The sequence below is a fragment of the Rana temporaria genome, chromosome 1 (assembly GCF_905171775.1).
Source record: "Rana temporaria chromosome 1, aRanTem1.1, whole genome shotgun sequence".
In the NCBI taxonomy this organism is placed as follows: domain Eukaryota; kingdom Metazoa; phylum Chordata; class Amphibia; order Anura; family Ranidae; genus Rana; species Rana temporaria.
In genome coordinates this window covers 339085654-339104805 of record NC_053489.1, presented here as the reverse complement: position 1 = coordinate 339104805, position 19152 = coordinate 339085654, and the positions used below count along the sequence as shown (strand labels likewise).

The 19152-nt window shown below is 44.3% G+C and overlaps 1 protein-coding gene across 1 annotated transcript in view; it reads left to right on the top strand.

Annotated features, from left to right (window-relative positions):
• Window positions 1-19152, top strand: part of FRMPD1 (FERM and PDZ domain containing 1) — a 66863-nt gene that overhangs the window by 38439 nt on the left and 9272 nt on the right. The window contains exons 12-13 of the mRNA XM_040361467.1: window positions 12647-12829; window positions 16533-16677. Coding sequence (XP_040217401.1) covers window positions 12647-12829; window positions 16533-16677 — 328 coding nt within the window. The remainder of the gene's footprint in view (window positions 1-12646; window positions 12830-16532; window positions 16678-19152) is intronic.

Genomic DNA, 19152 nt, shown 5'->3' with positions numbered 1-19152 from the left:
ACTCAGTTTGTGGAGTATACATATTGTATGTACAAAGGTGAAGGCAATTCAGTTTAATGTGTAAAGCAAGATTTACATTTTCTGTGTAACTATGAGCACCTCTTCCTGGGTAAGAAACACATATTATATTATCATGCAATTATCCATAACAGACACAATAGCATTGTATTTTCACTCATAGTTCTATTACAAGACGTATGCCACTAAATAAGGCTCTTTAGTCTCACTTGGCTTTCCTGCTTTCACAACCTGGGGGATTGGTCAAGGAGTGACCCTTACCTGCACACATCACTAAGATGCACAGAACCAACTATGTACAGTAATATGCTGTGGATTGCAGTCCAATCATACCTGTGTTTATACACAGATTATTTAATAATAGGTATTTTACTTTGATCAGTACTTTACAGTATATAGCACGGTCATGGTTTCTCTGGGAATAGTCTTTGTTGCTACAGCTCTATGCCTGGAACAGCAGGCTGATCCCCTAGTTGCAAAGTAGAATGCACTGCATCAATTAGAGGATCAATAATTTCTTGTAAAGTTAAGTCATAAGGGACTTGCTAAAACACAGGCTCTTTCGAAGTCTGTAAAGGCTCTAAATCGGAATCAGAGATTGGAAACCTTGGGCTCGCTTAGAGGTGGAGGTACAGGTTCTGTGGTAGAATGCACCAAAATACTCTTATACCTTGTACACACAACCGGTTTTCACGGCGAGAAAACTGCCATTTTTTATATTGGTCGTGCGTTTGCTCCCTAGCAGTCTTCTCTATAAAAAAAAAACTGCCCGCAAAAAAATTGAAACCGGCTCTTTTTTTTCTCGTCGTGTTTCCCATCGCGAAAAACGGTTGTGTGTGTGCTTTTCCGAGGGGGAAAAAACGTGCATTCTTAGAATCAAGTATGCAGCCCAAAGGATGGTGCCATTTGAAAGGAACTTCCCTTTTAAAGGTCCCATCGCACATGTTGTACGTCACCGCGCTTTGGTCGGACTTTTTTTGCATGAACGTGTATATGCAAGTCAGGCTGGAGAGGAATCGCGTCGAGAAAAACGTTTTTTTTCCTGCCGAGAAAATGGTCGTGTGTACGAGGCATTAGACACTTGCTAGATTTTTTAATTAATTGCGCCCAGACAGAAGGTTTTTGGATGTATGTGACACATTCTCATGTTGTGGAGCTGTAAAAGAGTCAGAGGAGAATGACCCTGTAGTTATGGGGCCCCAGAAGCTATATTGCAGACGTCAGTTTCTTGTGGGAAATCCAAGAAGTTTCTGCTAGTAGCAAAAATTGCTGACAATGTCAATGTAGGCAGGCGGTGGAAGCAGAACCGATGATCCACAGTATATTGGAGAAGGAGAAGCTGTAATAGAACAGTGCTTCTTGTAGACTAAAAAGTCAGCATAAAGAATTCTGAATGCACCACACTCCTTCTAATGAATGATGTCAGTACTGAGTTCCTTTAGCTTACTGTCACCGCACCTACTAGTGATGGTGGGAAATTTTTTAAAGTGAGACACTTTTTAGAGCCTTAGTGCAAAACTGCATTACCCAATATGTGGGGTCTTAAAAACTGAGCCACACTGATGGATTTCTGTGGCTATGAACCTGAAATATCTTTGTCACTGACACAGTACATTAGATTTGTGAGGTGTCACAAAGAAAGCCTAGTGCCGAAAAGCACGTTTCATGCAAGCGTTGTAAATGCTGTCATTGTTCAGGCCGCAGGACTTTATATACTAAATAAGTCAAATAACTAAAGCATTACACAGAGGTCCTGAAAGTGCTAGAATGAGTTCAATAAGCGAAGGTCACGAACCAGACAGTCCCACAAGTTAGACCCCTTTTACACTGGGGAGGTTTTCATGCTCTTTAGCGCTGCAAATAGCCTCTGCTAGGCGCCTGAAAAACGAGTCCCATTCATTCCAGTGTGACTTTTCACACTCGGGCAGTGCTCTTGTGGGACATTACAAAAAGTCCTGCAAGCAGCATCTTTGGGGCGGGTTGGGAGCCAGGGCTGGTGCAAGGATTTTTGACACCCTAGGCGAAACCTAATTTTGCCGCCCCCTTGGCTCCACCCCTAACCCCACACCCTTTGACCTGCCCATGTATACCCCACCTTTCTAATGAAGCGCCCATCAAATGCAGCCTCAACAGAGCCCATCAATGAATGTTTGCTTCCATTAATTCTGGAGTCAGGACACAGACACAGCCCTCCGCCAGGCGCTGCACCTCTGACACTATCTGTGAACGGAGCGGCGGCTGCCTGATGATGCCGAGACTTAGTTGCTTTCTGCAAAGGGAAGAGAGTAGGAACACCAGTGGCTGGGTGCCCTAGTTTGCCTAGTGGTAGCATCGGCCCTGTTCTCAACTGTGCCCATTATATACAGCCTCACCCAGCGCCCATCAATGTCGCTTCACCAGTGCCCATCAAATACAGCCTCATATGTACCCATCAAATGCTATCTCACCTGTGCCCATTATATACAGCCTCACCCAGCGCCCATCAATGTCGCCTCACCAGTGCCCATCAAATACAGCCTCACGTGTGCCCATCAAATACAGCCTCACGTGTGCCCATCAATGCTGCTTCACCAGTGCCCATCAATGCTGCTACACCAATGCCAATCAATTCAGCCTCATATGTGCCCATTAAATGCCATCTCTTAACTGTGCCCATTAAATACAGCCTCACCCTGTGCCCATCAAATACAGCCTCACCAGTGCCCATCAAATACAGCCTCACCAGTGCCCATCAATGCTGCTTCACCAATGCCAATCAATGCAGCCTCATATGTGTCCATTAAATACAGCCTCACCCAGCGCCCATTAATGCTGCTTCACCAGTGCCAATCCATGCAGCCTCACCTGTGCCCATCAAATGCCATCTCACCTGTGTACATCAAATATAGCTTCACCAGTGCTCATCAATGCCGCTTCACCAATGCCAATCAATGTAGCCTCACCTGTGCCCATCAAATGCTATCTTACCTGTGCCCATTAAATACAGCCTCACCCAGCGCCCATCAATGCAGTCTCACATGTGCCCATCAAATGCCATCTCACATGTGCCCATCAAATGCCATCTCACATGTGCCCATCAATGCTGCTTCACCACTGTTAATTAATGCACCCTGGGGAAGGGGGGAACAGTCAATATACATACACTAATACACACATTCATTTTAAAATTCCATGTAATTGTCTAATACAATATCATTAGCTCAGAGAGAAAGCACGTTTTTACTCACCACAGCAGCTCAGAAAACTTCTGACAACGTGAACTGCTGCATCTATCAGTGCACCTGTCCCCAAGCCCAGAGAGCTTGCACTACTCAGTGCTAGTGACATGGACTGGAGGGGACGGAGAGCTGCTGGACATGGAGGACACAAGACACTACAGCAGAGGGAGAGAGGCCTTGGTACTGGACACAGGTCAGAGTGTCAGACGGAGAACGGGGAGGGGGAGGGGGGCATGCTGAGCTGCTGCCTGAACACATCTCAGAAGGATTGCTGGACAGTGGATACACATCGGAGCGCGCCCTTGGGGGGGGGGGGGGGGGTTGCTGGACACATGACATCTGGACATCAGGGCAGAGAGGGAGGGGATATACAGAGCGGAGGGCTGGGTGGTTGATGGACTGTACACAGTACACAGACAACACATGCAGGGCTTCCATCTCAGCTGCTGTCCCAGCTCTCTCCCCTCATCTACGGCGCTGCAGGCTAGGAATAGCGTTGTGAAGGTGATGTCTTCACAGGCGCACCTCCCCCCCAGCCTGGCGCCAAGGGGAAGTTTTTTTTAAAAATGTCGGTCCAGGAGATATTTTAATGATCCGAATCCCCAGTGAGTGGCTGGGGATCCGGATTTTGCCGCTCCCCCTATCCTGGCGCTCTAGGCAGCCGCCTGACTTGCCTATGCCTAGCGCCGGCCCTGTTGGGAGCGCTGTATTTAACGCTCCCTAAATGCCCTGCCAATTGGAATGAATGGGCAGCACTTTCGAAGCGCCTGAAAAGCGATTTGAAAGCATTGCAAAACTGGAGTTTTTAACCCTTTTTTAGGGGTTAAAAGAGCCTTGTTAGCGGACGGAAAGCGCCGCTTAACCACTTAAGGACCGCCTCCTGCACATTTACGTCGGCAGAATGGCACGGCTGGGCACATGTACATACCTCTTTAAGTGCCCAGCCGTAGGTCGCGGGCGCGCACCCGTGACCCGGTCCGAAGCTCCGGGACCGCGGGACACACGGACCCGATCGCCGCTGATCGGTCCCCGGAGCTGAAGAATGGGGAGAGTTGCTTCCCCGTTCTTCACTGTGGCGCCTTGATCGATCGTGTGTTCCCTTTTATAGGGAAACACAATCGATGATGTCACACCTGCAGCCACACCCCCCTACAGTTAGAAACACAAATGAGGTCATACATAACCCCTTCAGCGCCCCCTTGTGGTTAACTCCCAAAAAATGCAATAAAACTATCCCCTATTTTGTAAACGCTATAAATGTTGCGCAAACCAACCGATAAACGCTTATTGCGTTTTTTTTTACCAAAAATAGGTAGAAGAATACGTATCGGCCTAAACTGAGGGAAAAAATGATTTGTTTTATATATTTTTGGGGGATATTTATTATAGCAAAAAGTAAAAAATATAGAATTTTTTTCAAAATTGTCGCTCTGTTTTTGTTTATAGCGCAAAAAATAAAAACCGCAGAGGTGATCAAATACCACCAAAAGAAAGCTCTATTTGTTGGAAAAAAAGGATGCCAATTTTGTTTGGGAGCCACATTGCACGACCGCGCAATTGTCAGTTAAAGCGACGCAGTGCCGAATTGCTAAAACTGGCCGGGTCCTTTAGCTGTCTAAAGGTCCGGGTCTTAAGAGGTTAAACAGCCCTAATGCCTGTAGGTCACATTCCAGGCTAGCCACACAATTCTCAGTCTAGCGGGGTCTGGGTACAGCCTCCAAAGCTGTTGCTGGATATGTCAATAGGGAGCGCTGATGTGAGGTCTTGTTAGAAGTTAACAAAGGAATATATCCACAGTTTGATAAATATCTTGAAGAGAAACAATCCTAAAGACAGCAGTATTACTCACATGTCTAATGCCGTGTACACACGCTCGGAAATTCTTTGGTCTGAAATTCCGACTGTGTGTAGGCCGCATCGGTCATTTTCTGACAAAATTTCCGACAACAAAAATTTGAGAGCTGGTTCTCAAATTTTCCGACAACAAAATCCATTCTCTGGAGATTCCGGTCGAGTGTGGACAATTCCGATGCACAAAATTACACGCATGCTCTGAATCAAGTACGAGACGCAAGCGCTCGGTCTGGTAAAACTGGGGTTCGTAATGAAGATAGCACATTCGTCGCGCTGTAACGGACTGAAAAGCACGAGGCTGAAAGGCGCAAATCGTCTCTCACCAAACTTCTACTAACACTTCTCTTTTGTAGTGCCGTCGTACGTGTCGTACGTCACCGCGTTCTTGACGTTCGGAATTTCCGACAACATTTGTGTGACTGTGTGTATGCAAGACAAGTTTGAGCCAACATCCATCGGAAATATATCCACGGTTTTGTTGTCGGAATGTCCGATCGTCTGTACGTGGCATAAGACTTAATACAATCCTGTGTCCCTAATGTAACATTTAAAAGTACCTATAATCATCATTGCTAAAATGGCTTAGAATAACCATAGGCATCAGCATGAGAGCATGAGACGTCAATCTACAAATATATCAAAGACGACTGCAGTTTGAATAAACTGGTAAAATTAAAGGAACACTAAAGGTTTGTTTTTTATTAGATCAATTGATTGCTGTAAGCTAGAGCATTTAAATATCACTTACCTCGTCTTTCCTTTTGACCTCCAAAATACAGTAATCCAGGTTTGAAAATGCCATTTCCTGTCACTCCTCTTCTTACTTTCCACCAGCATCTGAGCCGTTTTGCATGGTGGAAAGCAGAATGTGCTCACCCCCTCCCTATGACTACAGCCCTGCGTGAAGATGCTCTCTTATCCCTAACAGGCATGGAGGCTAAGGCTAATGGGAACTGTAGTTCCCATTAGGCCATGATGTAGCAAGAATGAATGCGCACCGCAAACCAGGAAGTCGTGAGAATAACGATTCAGGAGTGACGGAGGTGAATAAAACAGCGCAATTTCAACAGGTATCAAACTAGTTATAATGCAAAACATTACTTTTTTCTTTATCAGCTACTGTCAAACTTTTATTTAAGAGGAAAATATTTTTGTCTTTACAACCCCTTTAAAGGGGTTGTGTAAACCTTCCTGTTTTTTCACCTTAATGCATCCTATGCATTAAGGTGGAAAAAATCTGCTGATTACAGGCCCCCCGGTTTACTTACCTGAGCCCTCGAAAGTCCAGTGTTGAGAACGCCCTAGATTTCGGCCCGGTCTTGGCCATTGGCTCGCGTTGCTGTCAATCAAATACAATGACGTGGGTGCCGGGGGCGGGGCCGAGTCCGGGATTAGTGTCTATGGACGCAAATGCTGGACTCGGGAGCACGCTCGCAAGGTAACCCCCTTGGGAAAGTGCTTCCCAGAGGGGTTATCTGATATGGGGAGGAGCCGAGACAGTTGCCAAGGGACCCCAGAAGATGTGAATCGGGGGCCACTCTGTGCAAAACGAGCAGCACAGCGGAGGTAAGTATGACATGTTTGTTATTTTAAAAAAATTCTAACCTTTAGTATCACTTTAAGCCTTGTACACATGATCCAATTGTTGGCATGGGATTGTCTGTTGACAGACTGTTGTCCTAAAATCTTACCGTTAGTACACTCCTTTTGATAAATGTTGGCTTTCGGCCAACAAATGTTGGATGACAGGCTAGTAAATTATTGGCGGGCAACGGTTGACATCTGATTTTCATATGGTTAGTACACAATCCGTCACACAAAAGTTGAAAGTACAAACACACATGCTCGGAATCAATGCTCTCCAAACACAAAATTAGCAGAAGGGGCCAAAAGGGTGGTACGCAAGAGCTGAAATTCCTCGTAGTATGTCACTACGTTTGTGTTTGTGGCACAACAATTGTGTAACGTTAGTATGCAAGACAAGATCCTGGCACACGCCCTTTTGACAAAAATCAGATGCTCGGTTGGTCAACAATCGTATCATGTGTACGAGGCTTAAGTATGATGTTAAGGTAATATAATAGCTGTAATATAATAGCTGCTGCCCCCCCCCCCCCAGCTAAACCCACAGGTATGTGATCAGTATAATGCCGCGTACACACGATAATTTTTCGGCTTGTAAAAAACATTGTTTTTCAGCCTCCATCATTAAAACGATGTTGCCTACACACGATAGTGGAAAAAAAATGCTCTAGCAAAGCGCTGTGGCACTATAAAGGGGAAGTTCCATGTGGATGACGCCACCCTTGGGGTTGCTTTTGCTGATTTTGTGTTTGTAAAAGACGATTCGCGCTTTTCTGTCTGTTACAGCGTGATGAATGTGCTTACTCCATTATGAACGGTAGTTTTACCAAAACGAGCGCTCCCGTCTCATAACTTGCTTCTGAGCATGCGCAGGTTTTTCACGTCGTTAAAGCCCACACATGATCATTTTTTACAACCCGAAAAACGACATAGTTTAAAACGTTGTGAAAAAATAGAGCATGTTCGAATTTTTTTTTGTCGTTTTTCAGAACCCGAATGCTGTGAAGCCCACACACGATCATTTTAAATGACATTTTTAAAAAACTTTGTTTTTTACAAGCCGAAAAATGATCGTGTGTACGAGTAATGAGAGATAAAGGGGTGAAGTGGCGCTGCTTCTGCTTGTTGTGTGATATATAAATAAAATAAGTAAAGTAAACCGTGTACTGTGTCTTTAAATACAAAAAACACACCTAGGCCCAGATTCTCCAGATACGCCGTCGTATCTCTGAGTCTGAATCAGTTACGCATAGATTTGTATTAGATCCGACTGGCGTAAGTCTCTTACGCCGTTGGATCTTTACTGCATATTTACGCTGGCCGCTAGGGGCGTGTACGCTGATTTACGCCTAGAAATATGTAAATCAGCTAGATACGCAAATTCACGAACGTACGCCCGGCCGGCGCAGTACAGATACGCCGTTTATGTTAGGCTTTTCTCGGCGTAAAGTTACCCCTGCTATATGAGGCGTAGATGCGGCGTAACAATGTTAAGTATGGACGTCGTTCCCGCGTCGAATTTTGAAAATTTTACGTCGTTTGCATAAGTCAGTCGTGAATAGGGCTGGGCGTCATTTACGTTCACGTCAAAAGCATTGGCTTCTTGCGGGTTAATTTGGAGCATACACCAACCTTCATCTATCATAGGATTCACTCAAGCATCCGCCAATTGTTTTGAACGTGATCACTTACGTGAACCCATGAACTGTGATTTTTTGCTGAACTTTTTACTTTGCATTTTTTGCTTATATTATTAAACATTTGTTCAAGAAATGGACATTGATTTGTTGTTTTGCACCACTAGCACTTTATTTACACCTTTGTCGGTGATTGATTTTTTAGTCAGCAGGATTGAGCCTGCACACCTTATAAAATAAACTGTGTACTGTCTCTTTAAATGTGAAAAACACACTAGTGAATACGTGTATAAGGCTTATACACTTATTCACTAGTGTGTTTTCGTATTTAAAGAGACAGTACACAGTTTATTTTACTTATTTTATTTATATGTCACACAACAAACAGAAGCAGCACCACTTCACCCCTTTCTCTCTCATAGCTTGAATAAACTGTTTAGGGTCCCTAAAGAGGACATGCAACCATGATTTGAGGTTAGAGTGCAGAAAGGTTATTTTTACTGTTAGAGCAGTAAAAATATGGAATTCCCTTCCCCAGGAAGTGGTACTTGCTGAAAGCGTTGACAACTTCAAAAAGCTTTTTGATGTCTAGTCTTCCTCAGAAACACCATATACAGGACTATGGATATGTTAGAATTTAAAAATCACACACACATAAACACAACTGGATGGACCCGTATCTTTTTTCAACCTTATAAACTATTAGCCAGATTCAGGTAGAGTTACGCCGGCGTTTCAGTAGATACGCAGTCGTAACTCTGAATCTGCGCCGTCGTATATTTAAGTGTATTCTCAAATTGAGATACACTTAAATCTAGCTAAGATACGACCGCCGGCGCCGTCGTATCTTAGCTATTTCCGCCGGCCGCTAGGGGCGTGTACGCTGATTTACGCCTAGAATGCGTAAATCAGCGAGATACGCCTATTCACGAACGTACGCTTGCCCGTCGCAGTAAAGATACGCCGTTTACGTAAGGCGTTTTCAGGCCTAAAGATATTCCACCAAAAAGATGGCGCAGCCAATGTTAAGTATGGACGTCGGAACCGCGTCAAATTTTTTTATTTTTACGACGTTTGCCTAGGTCGTCCGTGAATGGGACTGGGCGTAATTTACGTTCACGTCGAAAAAAATAAGTCTTTGTGGCGTAATTTGGAGCATGCGCACTGGGATACGTCCACGGACGGCGCATGCGCCGTTCATTCAAAACGTCATTTACGTGGGGTCATGCTTTATTTACATAAAACACGCCCACCTCTTCACAATTTGAATTAGGCGCGCTTACGCCGGCACATTTACGCTAACCGTAACTTAGGACGCAAGTGCTTTGTGAATACAGCACAAGCCTCTCTAACTTACGGCGGCGTAGCGTATATGAGATACGCTACGCCTGCCTAACGTTAGGCACTTCATCCTGAATCCAGCTAAAAGTAATTATGGAAGTCACCTCAAAAACACTGAGTGGAAAAATATTGGGCTTCTGTTTTTAGAACCATTACCTAGTGTTGCATTCTAGACTTGCTGCCTGAAAAACTGAAGCATGGACAGATAAGGCTTTTATTCCTTCTTCTCATTTCTCAAGAAAATAATAAGACTTACTATGTCACACATCGGCTTCCCAGGAGATCTTAATCTCTGTGAGCATTATTCCCTAAACAGTTGTATCCCCAGACGGCTGGATCTTCCCCTAAGCATCTCTCTATTGTTGACTTGTGATGGAATGGGACACTTATGGTCAGTATTAAGCTTGCCAGTGGGAGGGCGGCAAACAGTATGCCACACCCCACCAGTCGGTCGGTCGCACTTACCCCATCACCGGCAGCTTCCTCTGCTCGGTGGTTGCGGCCTCTCATTCCCCTGCTCTCCACAGGATATCACAATGGCTGAAGCTTTCGTTTTCTCCCTCCTCGATGGCCAATCGGGAGTCTTCTTTTTCCAGCCAATCGGAAAACGGGTCTTACACCCGCTTCTAATTGGCTGGATTGAGGATCAGTGTTTCAATATTCATTCGCTGTTGTAACACACCTGGGTGAGCTCCATTCGCATTCTCTGTGACTTGAGCCCACCCAATTTTGAAGCCTATTAGAGCCTTTGGCTCTAATCAGGTGCTTAAAAAAAAAAAATTGCTGCTGTAATTCATGCGCCCGGCGCCCTATGCATGAATCTATCCATTGCATATAGGGGGTGGCTTTGGAGAGAGGGGGCAGCAAAGGGAGCCCCAATGGACGGGCCGTGACTGCCATATGCCTTACAATCTGATTGTACAATCTTCTTTAGATCTACCAACTATACAAGGATCTGCCTGACAGGCATTTAAAGTGAATGAATTGTGTATGTAGTGCTACCCCCACAGGAGCTGCTTGGTAATTTGGGTTCTCTGTTCTGTGCCTCGACTCCAAGAAGAAATTCAGCCCCTCCGACACACCTGCTTGAATGAAGGTTACTGCAAGCACTTATAAAAACACTAGTATAGATACCATTAACTTGGCTGTGAGTTATCACCAGGAAATAAACACAGGACTGTTTAGTGGAAAATAAACTCAGTGTATTGGTAGTTAGATTAAATGGTGGTATGAGAATGAATAAGCATACAGAAGGAATGTTCTGGTAGACAGTATAACCACTCTGCCAAAGTATCTGTGAGCAGAGAGAGAGGAGAGAGGCACTGCCGAATTGTACAGTGCTGGATCGCCATCGGACTCAGGGGAGATACAAATATAGGGACATCCTGCAGTAAGGTAAAAAATGTCCAGCCTTTAGAACCACTTTAAGCACTTCCAGAATGCTCCGTGGATCCTAAACATTGTGTTTCATTCCCATGTTCATACTTACATTTGCACCAATGAAGGCATTAGGAGATAGTGTACTATTTTTAAAAACCTAGGGATTTGTTTTTCATTACGTTCTGTAACCTGTCAATAAACTACATTCATGCCCAAAGCTACACCTCTACTGGACGGGTGTAATTACAACCATTAATAAGGTATTTCAGGTCAATGTTCCAGAGGATCCCAATCCTTGTATATTGGGAATCCCTGATGACCTTCCAATTGAAGACAACCCTAAACAGGCATTTGCCAGGGCTCTCTTTCAAGCCCATAAGCTCATTCTTAGATGCTGGAAGGCGACTGAGCCCTTCTACCCTAAAGGAAGGGATAGCCCAGATGGGAGTCACCCTACATTTGGAAATTTATATTGTGCCAGGAAGTCAGGTAAATCTGGGGGTGTTGTCACAGACGGGAGATACATTTCTGCCTTGTTTAGAAAATTCACCAATTACTATCGGGTGTCGGCTGCAGAAGTAGCCAGAAAGGTTTAAGGACGTTGGATAGCTTTAGCTGTTCAGAATGAGGAAATTAAGGCCTCTATAAGTTGTCCAGAGGATTAGTACTGAAGGCTGCATCCTGAGGCTTGTTGAGTTAAGGAGAGCAGTGAGCCGAGGAAGACATCTGAAGGTGAAGTGGTTGTTGATACCTTTGCTGTGTGATAAGAAAAATCAAAAAGACTATTGTTTTCTGCTGGAAGACCAGCAGTGTCTGCCCAGCAGTAGGCTGTGCCAGACTCCATAGGTAGGTTCCTGTGTTGTGAAGGTAGACAGCCCAAGTGGCCAGGGTTTATTTTATGTTTTGTTTTGTTTATGCTGTTTGGATGCTTGCACTTGTTTCCAGCAATATGGAAGAATAAACCATAACCCTTGTTTTTTCAACCACCCACGTCTGCCTCTCTGTATAATTCAGTGTGTAGTGATCCCACTCAGGAGGCCACACACCCCCGCTACCGAGCTAACCCCTTACAATATTTTCCAACACCGTGGTCGCCCTGGCAAATTTGATGTATTATGGTCCTCATGGTTGAACACCCCTGGCATACATCTCCAGAGGACCTAATGCTGGATAGATTGCTTCTTTAATTCAAGTTCTAATATAACTTGAGAGGTTTAACTGTTTGAACAGAAATGTAAAGCTGCATTTACTTTGAAGTATGGAGGGGTGGGGAGGCAGGGTATCTGCTGCGTGTCATAATTTGTGGATACTTAGATCTTGTAAGCATGTACATGACAATGTTTTAACTGGAATCTGTATTGTTTGTGCGTTTGCTATGTTTCATCTCAATAAAATTATTTTTGAGAAAGAAAATGAAATAAACTACATTCACTTGTAATATGATCAATTCTAGGAAAAATGCAATATTGTGTAACTTCTTGACCAGCTTGGCTCTCTATAGGTAGCTGCAATCTATGTGCCCTTTAATTCTAATTCTTTGAGAACCAATTTGTTCTTTTTTAATGTAGTATGTCATACCAGCATTGTATTTACTTTACCCCTTTCTCTTGTCAGCTGCAGGACAGAGAATCGTACGTCACACTTCTTGTTGGAGCAAAGTATGGCATCAGTCAGATTATTAATAACAAGCTTAACATTATGATAACTTTAGCTGAATTCTCTAACATCAGCAGGCTAGAGCTGACCCCGGAGTCTGAGAAAGTGAGCCTAGTAAAGGTTTATCTACAGGATGTAAAGGTGACTTTGATGTATTACTTAATGACTGACCCTGAATTGACTTTTATTTTAATGCTGTGTACAGTATTTCTAGTCTGCCAGAAAAGACAAAAGGTAGAAGAAGAGAGCACGTCTAAGCATCAATTTGTACTGAATAATAAAGCTGAACTCCAGGCAAACAGCCACATACACATTCTATATACATTGTAAAATGCATACTATATATAAGAGCGGTTTTCCTGCCAAAGGTTTTGTGTTTCTATCTATCTATTACTCTGATTTCCATGGCTCTGCCTCACAGCACAACCATCCTGAAGACTTAACTTTTCCCAACTGCAGGGACTGTAAATAACCCAACCAGATCTTGTTCCTCCCCCAGCCTGTGGTTGGACAGTGAAGGAGATGCAGGAAGATGAGGTCAACTCTGTCAGTTTGCTCTCTCTTCCTATCACCATGCTGCTTGCACTTTAGGAGAACTGATTGGCTCCTAGTGCTGCTTCTCCTACTCCTCGTCTAAGCTCTGCTGAAAATTGATTCAAAGTCAAATTCAGGTACTTACGCTGCTTACCTTTAAAAGAATACATTTAATTATTTAAGGTGGAAGTAAACTCCTATCTCAGCACTGTTGTAAAAGGCTCCAATTTCAATCCAACAACATCACTGGCCTTGCGAATCAGTTTGTTGAGTCTGTTGGTGTCGGACACCCTATGTCTGCTTCCCTAACATGCCACTGCAAATAGGAGAGCACTGGCCACCACAGACTCATAAAATATCTTCAGCATCATCCGGCAATTGTTTCCTCAAAAAGTAGAGGTGGCTCTAACCCTTCCTACAGAGCACCTCCGTGTTCTTGCTCCAGCTTATTATTGATATGCACCCCCAGATACTTGTAACTCTCTATTACCTCCACATCCACTCCTCGGATGGAGATTGGGGTCACTGGTGGCTTCCTCTTTCTGTAATCCACAACCAGCTCCTTTGACTTTGTCACATTTAGATACAGATGATTAACCTCACACCATGTGACAAAGTTCTGCACCACAGTCCTACACTCAGTCTCGTCCCCATCCCTGATACATCCCACTACTGCAGAGTCATCAGAAAACTTCTGAAGATGACAAGAATCTGGTATCTGAAATCAGTGGTGTAGACAGTAAAAAGAAAGGGAGAGAGAACTGTCCCTTGTGGAACCCCAATATTACTGATCACCCTATCTGACACACAAACGCACAAACTGTGGCCTTCCTGTCAGGTAGTCTACAATCTACATGATGGAACCATGAACCTGTATTGCTGCTAGCTTCTCGCCCAAAAGATCCAGCCTGATGGTATAAAAGCATGACCCTCACAGTGCTTGCTGACCTATCCAGGTGTGCACACACAGGCCCGGATTTACTCCCTTTGCCACCCCAAGGCCGGGTCCTTCAATGCCGCCCCCCGCCTGCGCAGTACAGGGGGGACATTATCCGCCGGGGGACTTTTTCGGCAACACACGAAGAAGGAGGGGGAGGGGTTTGCTGCCGAATATGGGGGTGCTGCTGACGAAAATTGCATTGAGAAGCGGGGGGGGGGGGGGGGTGACATTGAGCATTGGGGGGTCTGACAAAATGACCGGGGGGGGGGGTTTGCTGCTGCCGAAAATTACATTGAGAGCCATCTCACCTCCTCTTCCCTCTGTTTTCTCTCCTCTCACCATCCGTGACATGACAGGGGGGAACTCCGGAAATGAAAGTGAAAGTGTCCTCTCAGTCGCAGTGCCGCCCCTGCACACCCACTGCCGCCCCGAGGCCTGGCCTTGTTGGCCTTGTCTGGAATCCGGCCCTGTACACACATGCGATTTACCATGAAAATTATAGCATTATCAACCCCCAGTCTTGGCTGGTATGCAAACTGCAAAGGGTCTAAACATTTACTAACCACGGGTCATAACTGATATAAAAAAAGTCTCTCCAAGGTCTTCATGACGTGGGAGGTCAAAGCCACTGGTCTATAATCCTTGCAGCCACAAGGACGTGGTATCTTTGGCACAGGGACAAGACAGGACATCTTCCACAACACAGGGACATTTTCGTAGACTCGAGCTCTAGTTAAAGACCATTGAAAAACACTCCCCAGCTGGTCTGCATATGCACTAAGCAAAAAGCAAAAAAGAACAACCAGTAAAAGTATCCAATAGGGGTGAATCAGAACACATATTAAAAGGTGGACGGACATCTAGTATGAGGAGAGGAAAGTAATAATGTCAGAGTAAAGTCCTTACCTAAACACTTGTTCTGGGTCAGTTACTTAAGGTGGTTGTAAACCTCAGACATGAAATATGAACAAAGCATATCCCTCTATAGTGTATACTTCCCTCAAAAACACTAAGGGCCAGATTCACGTATAATCGCGTAAATCTGCGGCGGCGTAACGTATAACATTTACGTTACACCGCCGCAAGTTTTACGGGCAAGTGCTTGATTCACAAAGCACTTGCCTGTAAAGTTGCGGCGGCGTAGCGTAAATCCGCCCGGCGCAAGCCCGCCTAATTCAAATGATCCGGGTAGGGGCGTGGATCATTTAAATTAGGCGCGTTCCCGCGCCGATCGTACTGCGCATGCGCCGTCCCTAAAATTTCCCGACGTGCATTACGCTAAATGACATCGCAAGGACGTCATTGGTTTCAATGTTAACGTAAATGGCGTCCAGCGCCATTCACGGACGACTTACACAAACAACGTTAAATTTTCAAATTTCAACACGGGAACGGCGGCTATACTTAACATTGGCTACGCCACCTAGGGGGCAGCTTTATCTGTACGCCGCATATCTCTTACGGAAACTGCGTAAATTTACTGCGACGGGCAAGCGTACGTTCGTGAATCGGCGTAACGACTCATTTGCATATTCTACGCCGACCGCAATGGAATCGCCACCTAACGGCCGGCCTAGAATTGCAGCCTAAGATCCGACGGTGTAAGTCACTTACACCTGTCGGATCTTAGGGAGATCTATGCGTAACCTGATTCTATGAATCAGGCGCATAGATACGACCGGCCGGACTCAGAGATACGAAGGCGTATCAGGAGATACGCCGTCGTATCTTCTTTATGAATCCGGCCCTAAGTGTCATTTATGTCTACTGATTTGTTCCTATGCTATCAGCATGAGTCACCTCTGATAATTTTTCCTGACACCAAGAGCAAAACGGTGACAGGGGAGGGATCTTCTACTGATTAACAGCCTCAGCTCTGTTCCTGTGAGCTGTGTAAGCTTCCCTCCAATCAGCTCTCAGAGCTCTCCTCACTGAGCTCTGCAGAGTGTAACTTCAGCTCTTCTCGCCCTCTCAACTCTTAGACAAGGTTATAAATTCAGCACTTTAAACATCTTTAGAGAAGAGAAGACAGATAAACAGGCATTACTTATATAGGAGGATTTGTTTCATCTCTGTGTATAACCTGAGGATAGTCCCTTCACTGGGTATACAGTATGTAAGGGTTTACAGCCACTTTAAAAGAATTTAAATTAACACGGTCAGCATGACAGCAAGCCAACCACCATTTTCTGAAGAACAACAATGACAGCTTCCATATTCCTCTCCTATAATGAACTTAGTTAGGCCAGCTAGATCCTTATAAACAATGATCAGATAAACAATGCACTAATGCAGTTTCTTTATTTTTTACTTATTACTTAAGAAAAAAGTTGAACTTAACACCATACTAACTCTCTATTTTTTCCAAAGCCACTTTCTCTATTGTTGGAATCAAATAATGCCAAAGACATCGCATGTCTCATTTCTGGGTATTGTAAGCTGCTAGTGAGTCCTGCTTCATCTATATTTGAATGGTGTCCTCAAAGCCAAGTTCATCGTATTTCTACCGAAGAAGGTAAAACATACAAAAAAATAAAAAATGGGATGCATGATCCATTCAATCACTTCCCCAGACAGCATTATGTTTCATAAATTGAATTGTATCACTTGTATTGGCAAGACTGCCTTTCTGAATGAATTTTGTACAATGGTCAGGTTGATGCAAACTGCAGAAATTACAGTCACTGTCCACTGGTTCTAGGATTACCACTTTTTGGTCAATGGAAAAACAAACTGAATTGGAGAATGTTGCACTGTGATTCAACCAATGTAATTTAGTCATAGTGAGCACAGTGAAACAGAGCAAGGACTTCACTAACATTACTGTAAGAAAAAACAAATTCCATCTAGTAAATGAGGTAACTTATAAGGCCCCGTACACACGACCGGATCTGTCCGTTGGGATTTATCCGCGGATCAGTTCCAGCAGACAAATCCGGTCGTGTGTACGGCCTAGCGGACATTTTTCGGCGGACATTTGTCCAGCCGACCGGTTTTCAAGCGGATAAAAATTTCTTAGCATGCTAAGAAATCTATCCGCTGGAAACCTGTCCGTCGGACTGATCCGGTCGTCTGTACAGACTCACCGGATAAGTCCAAGCGATCCCATCCCTCGCATGGGTCGAAGTGATTCGACGCATGCGTGGAAGTATTTACCTTCCAGGGTCGCGCACGTCGCTGCGTCATCGTCGCGGCGATGGCGCGGCCACGTCACCGCGTATGTTTTCCGCGGGGATTTTGATCTGATGGTGTGTACAGCCCATCAGATCAAAATCCGGAGCATAAATGTCCGCTGGAAACGGTCCGGCGGACCGTTTTCATCGGATATCCGCTCGTGTGTACAGGGCCTCATTGTTGTAAAGCATACATTTTTTTAAGCAACCTATTTTTTTTTTATATAGGTATTAACATTCTGTTTCTGTAGAAAGATTTTATTTAATGTGGAGCTATGATAACAAATACAAGTTTAAAAAAAATAGGAGAATAAATGAATAAATTGGTTAATAAACAGTAGTTAAAGCGGGGTTCTGGGCATCATTTTTTTTTTTTTGCAAGCTAAAATTAATCACATTAAATAGTCTCCCTAAAACATATTAATACCCTGTAGCTCCCCAATCATTCCAGAAATCATTGCAAACACTTGCCTTATATCCTCCAGCTCATGTTGTGGCCGTATCCATCATATGTGTGGGCATGTGAAGCACAGTTCCCTTTTCTTCCTGGTTTTCAGGGAGATGTGCATGCTGGGCGATTTTTAGGCACAGTAATGCCCAGAGACTCCTGGGAAATGAGTGTCATAATTTCCCAGGAGGCAAGGGGTCTTAGGACAGGAAATTGAACCACCTAGGACCAGGAACCAGGCAGATTACAAAATCTGCCTAGTAACAGCCAGATAGAAGTGAGTACAATTTTTTTTTTTTTACATTAAAGGCAAGCTGTTAATAGAAAGATTTTTTTTAGGGTGGAACTCCGCTTTAAGGGTTAATAAGAGGTTAAACTTCTTCTTTTTTTTTTATTATTTACGTATAATAATAATTCATGAGTGAAGACTGCAACTGCATTCCAGCGTAATCAGAGGAGCTCTGCTGTCACTATGGCAACTGGGTTTGACGCATTCTGTCACGGAAAGCGCTGACAGTGCTCCCTAAAACAGGCAGTCAGGCCAGCTGTCATGCTGACAGCAGAGCTCCTCTGTTTACACAGGAAGATTCCTTTTCCCAGTCTAGTCTTTAGGGCTGGGCTTTCAGTTTGACAACCCAATTCTGTACAGTACAACTTTATCTCCATTCCACCATCTCAGCCTCCTTCGGGACAGATTCCTCTACATTTTTTTTGTGCTGGTCCAGGTCTTATTAGGCTTCATTTTCATGGACGTTTTTACAGCCACTTCTCTGAGCGTTTTTTGCAGCTTAAAAACAGCTCTCCATGTTAGTCTATTGCCCCGTACACACCATCACTTTATGTGATGAAAAAAAAACGACGTTTTTAAAAACGTTACTTTAATTGACCGTGTGTGGGGGAAAACGTCGCTTTATGTCTTGTAAAAAACGACAAAAAAAAATTGAAGCATGCTTCAATTTTATGTGTCGTTTTTCAAAACGTCGTTTTTTACTTCACAGAAATTGACCGTCTGTAGCAAAAAACATCGTTTAAAAAGACGTTTTTACACCCGCGCATGCCCAGAAGCTACTTATGAAGCAAGCTTCATTGGAAAAAGTGGTGGAACGTAACCTCACTTTGCTAGAACATTGTGAGAAAAACGATGGTGTGTAGGCAACTTCGTCTTTGAAAATTGAACAACATAAAGTGATGGTGTGTACGGGGCATAAGGCCTCATGCCCACCATGACGTTTTTGAGCCGTTTTTAAGCTGCAAAAAAACCCCAGGACTAGTGCGTTCTGAAGCTCCAGAGTAGAGCTGTAAAAATGCCAGACGTTAAAAAACGCTCAAAAACGCGCAAAAATTCTCAAAACAGGCGTTTTTAAGCTGT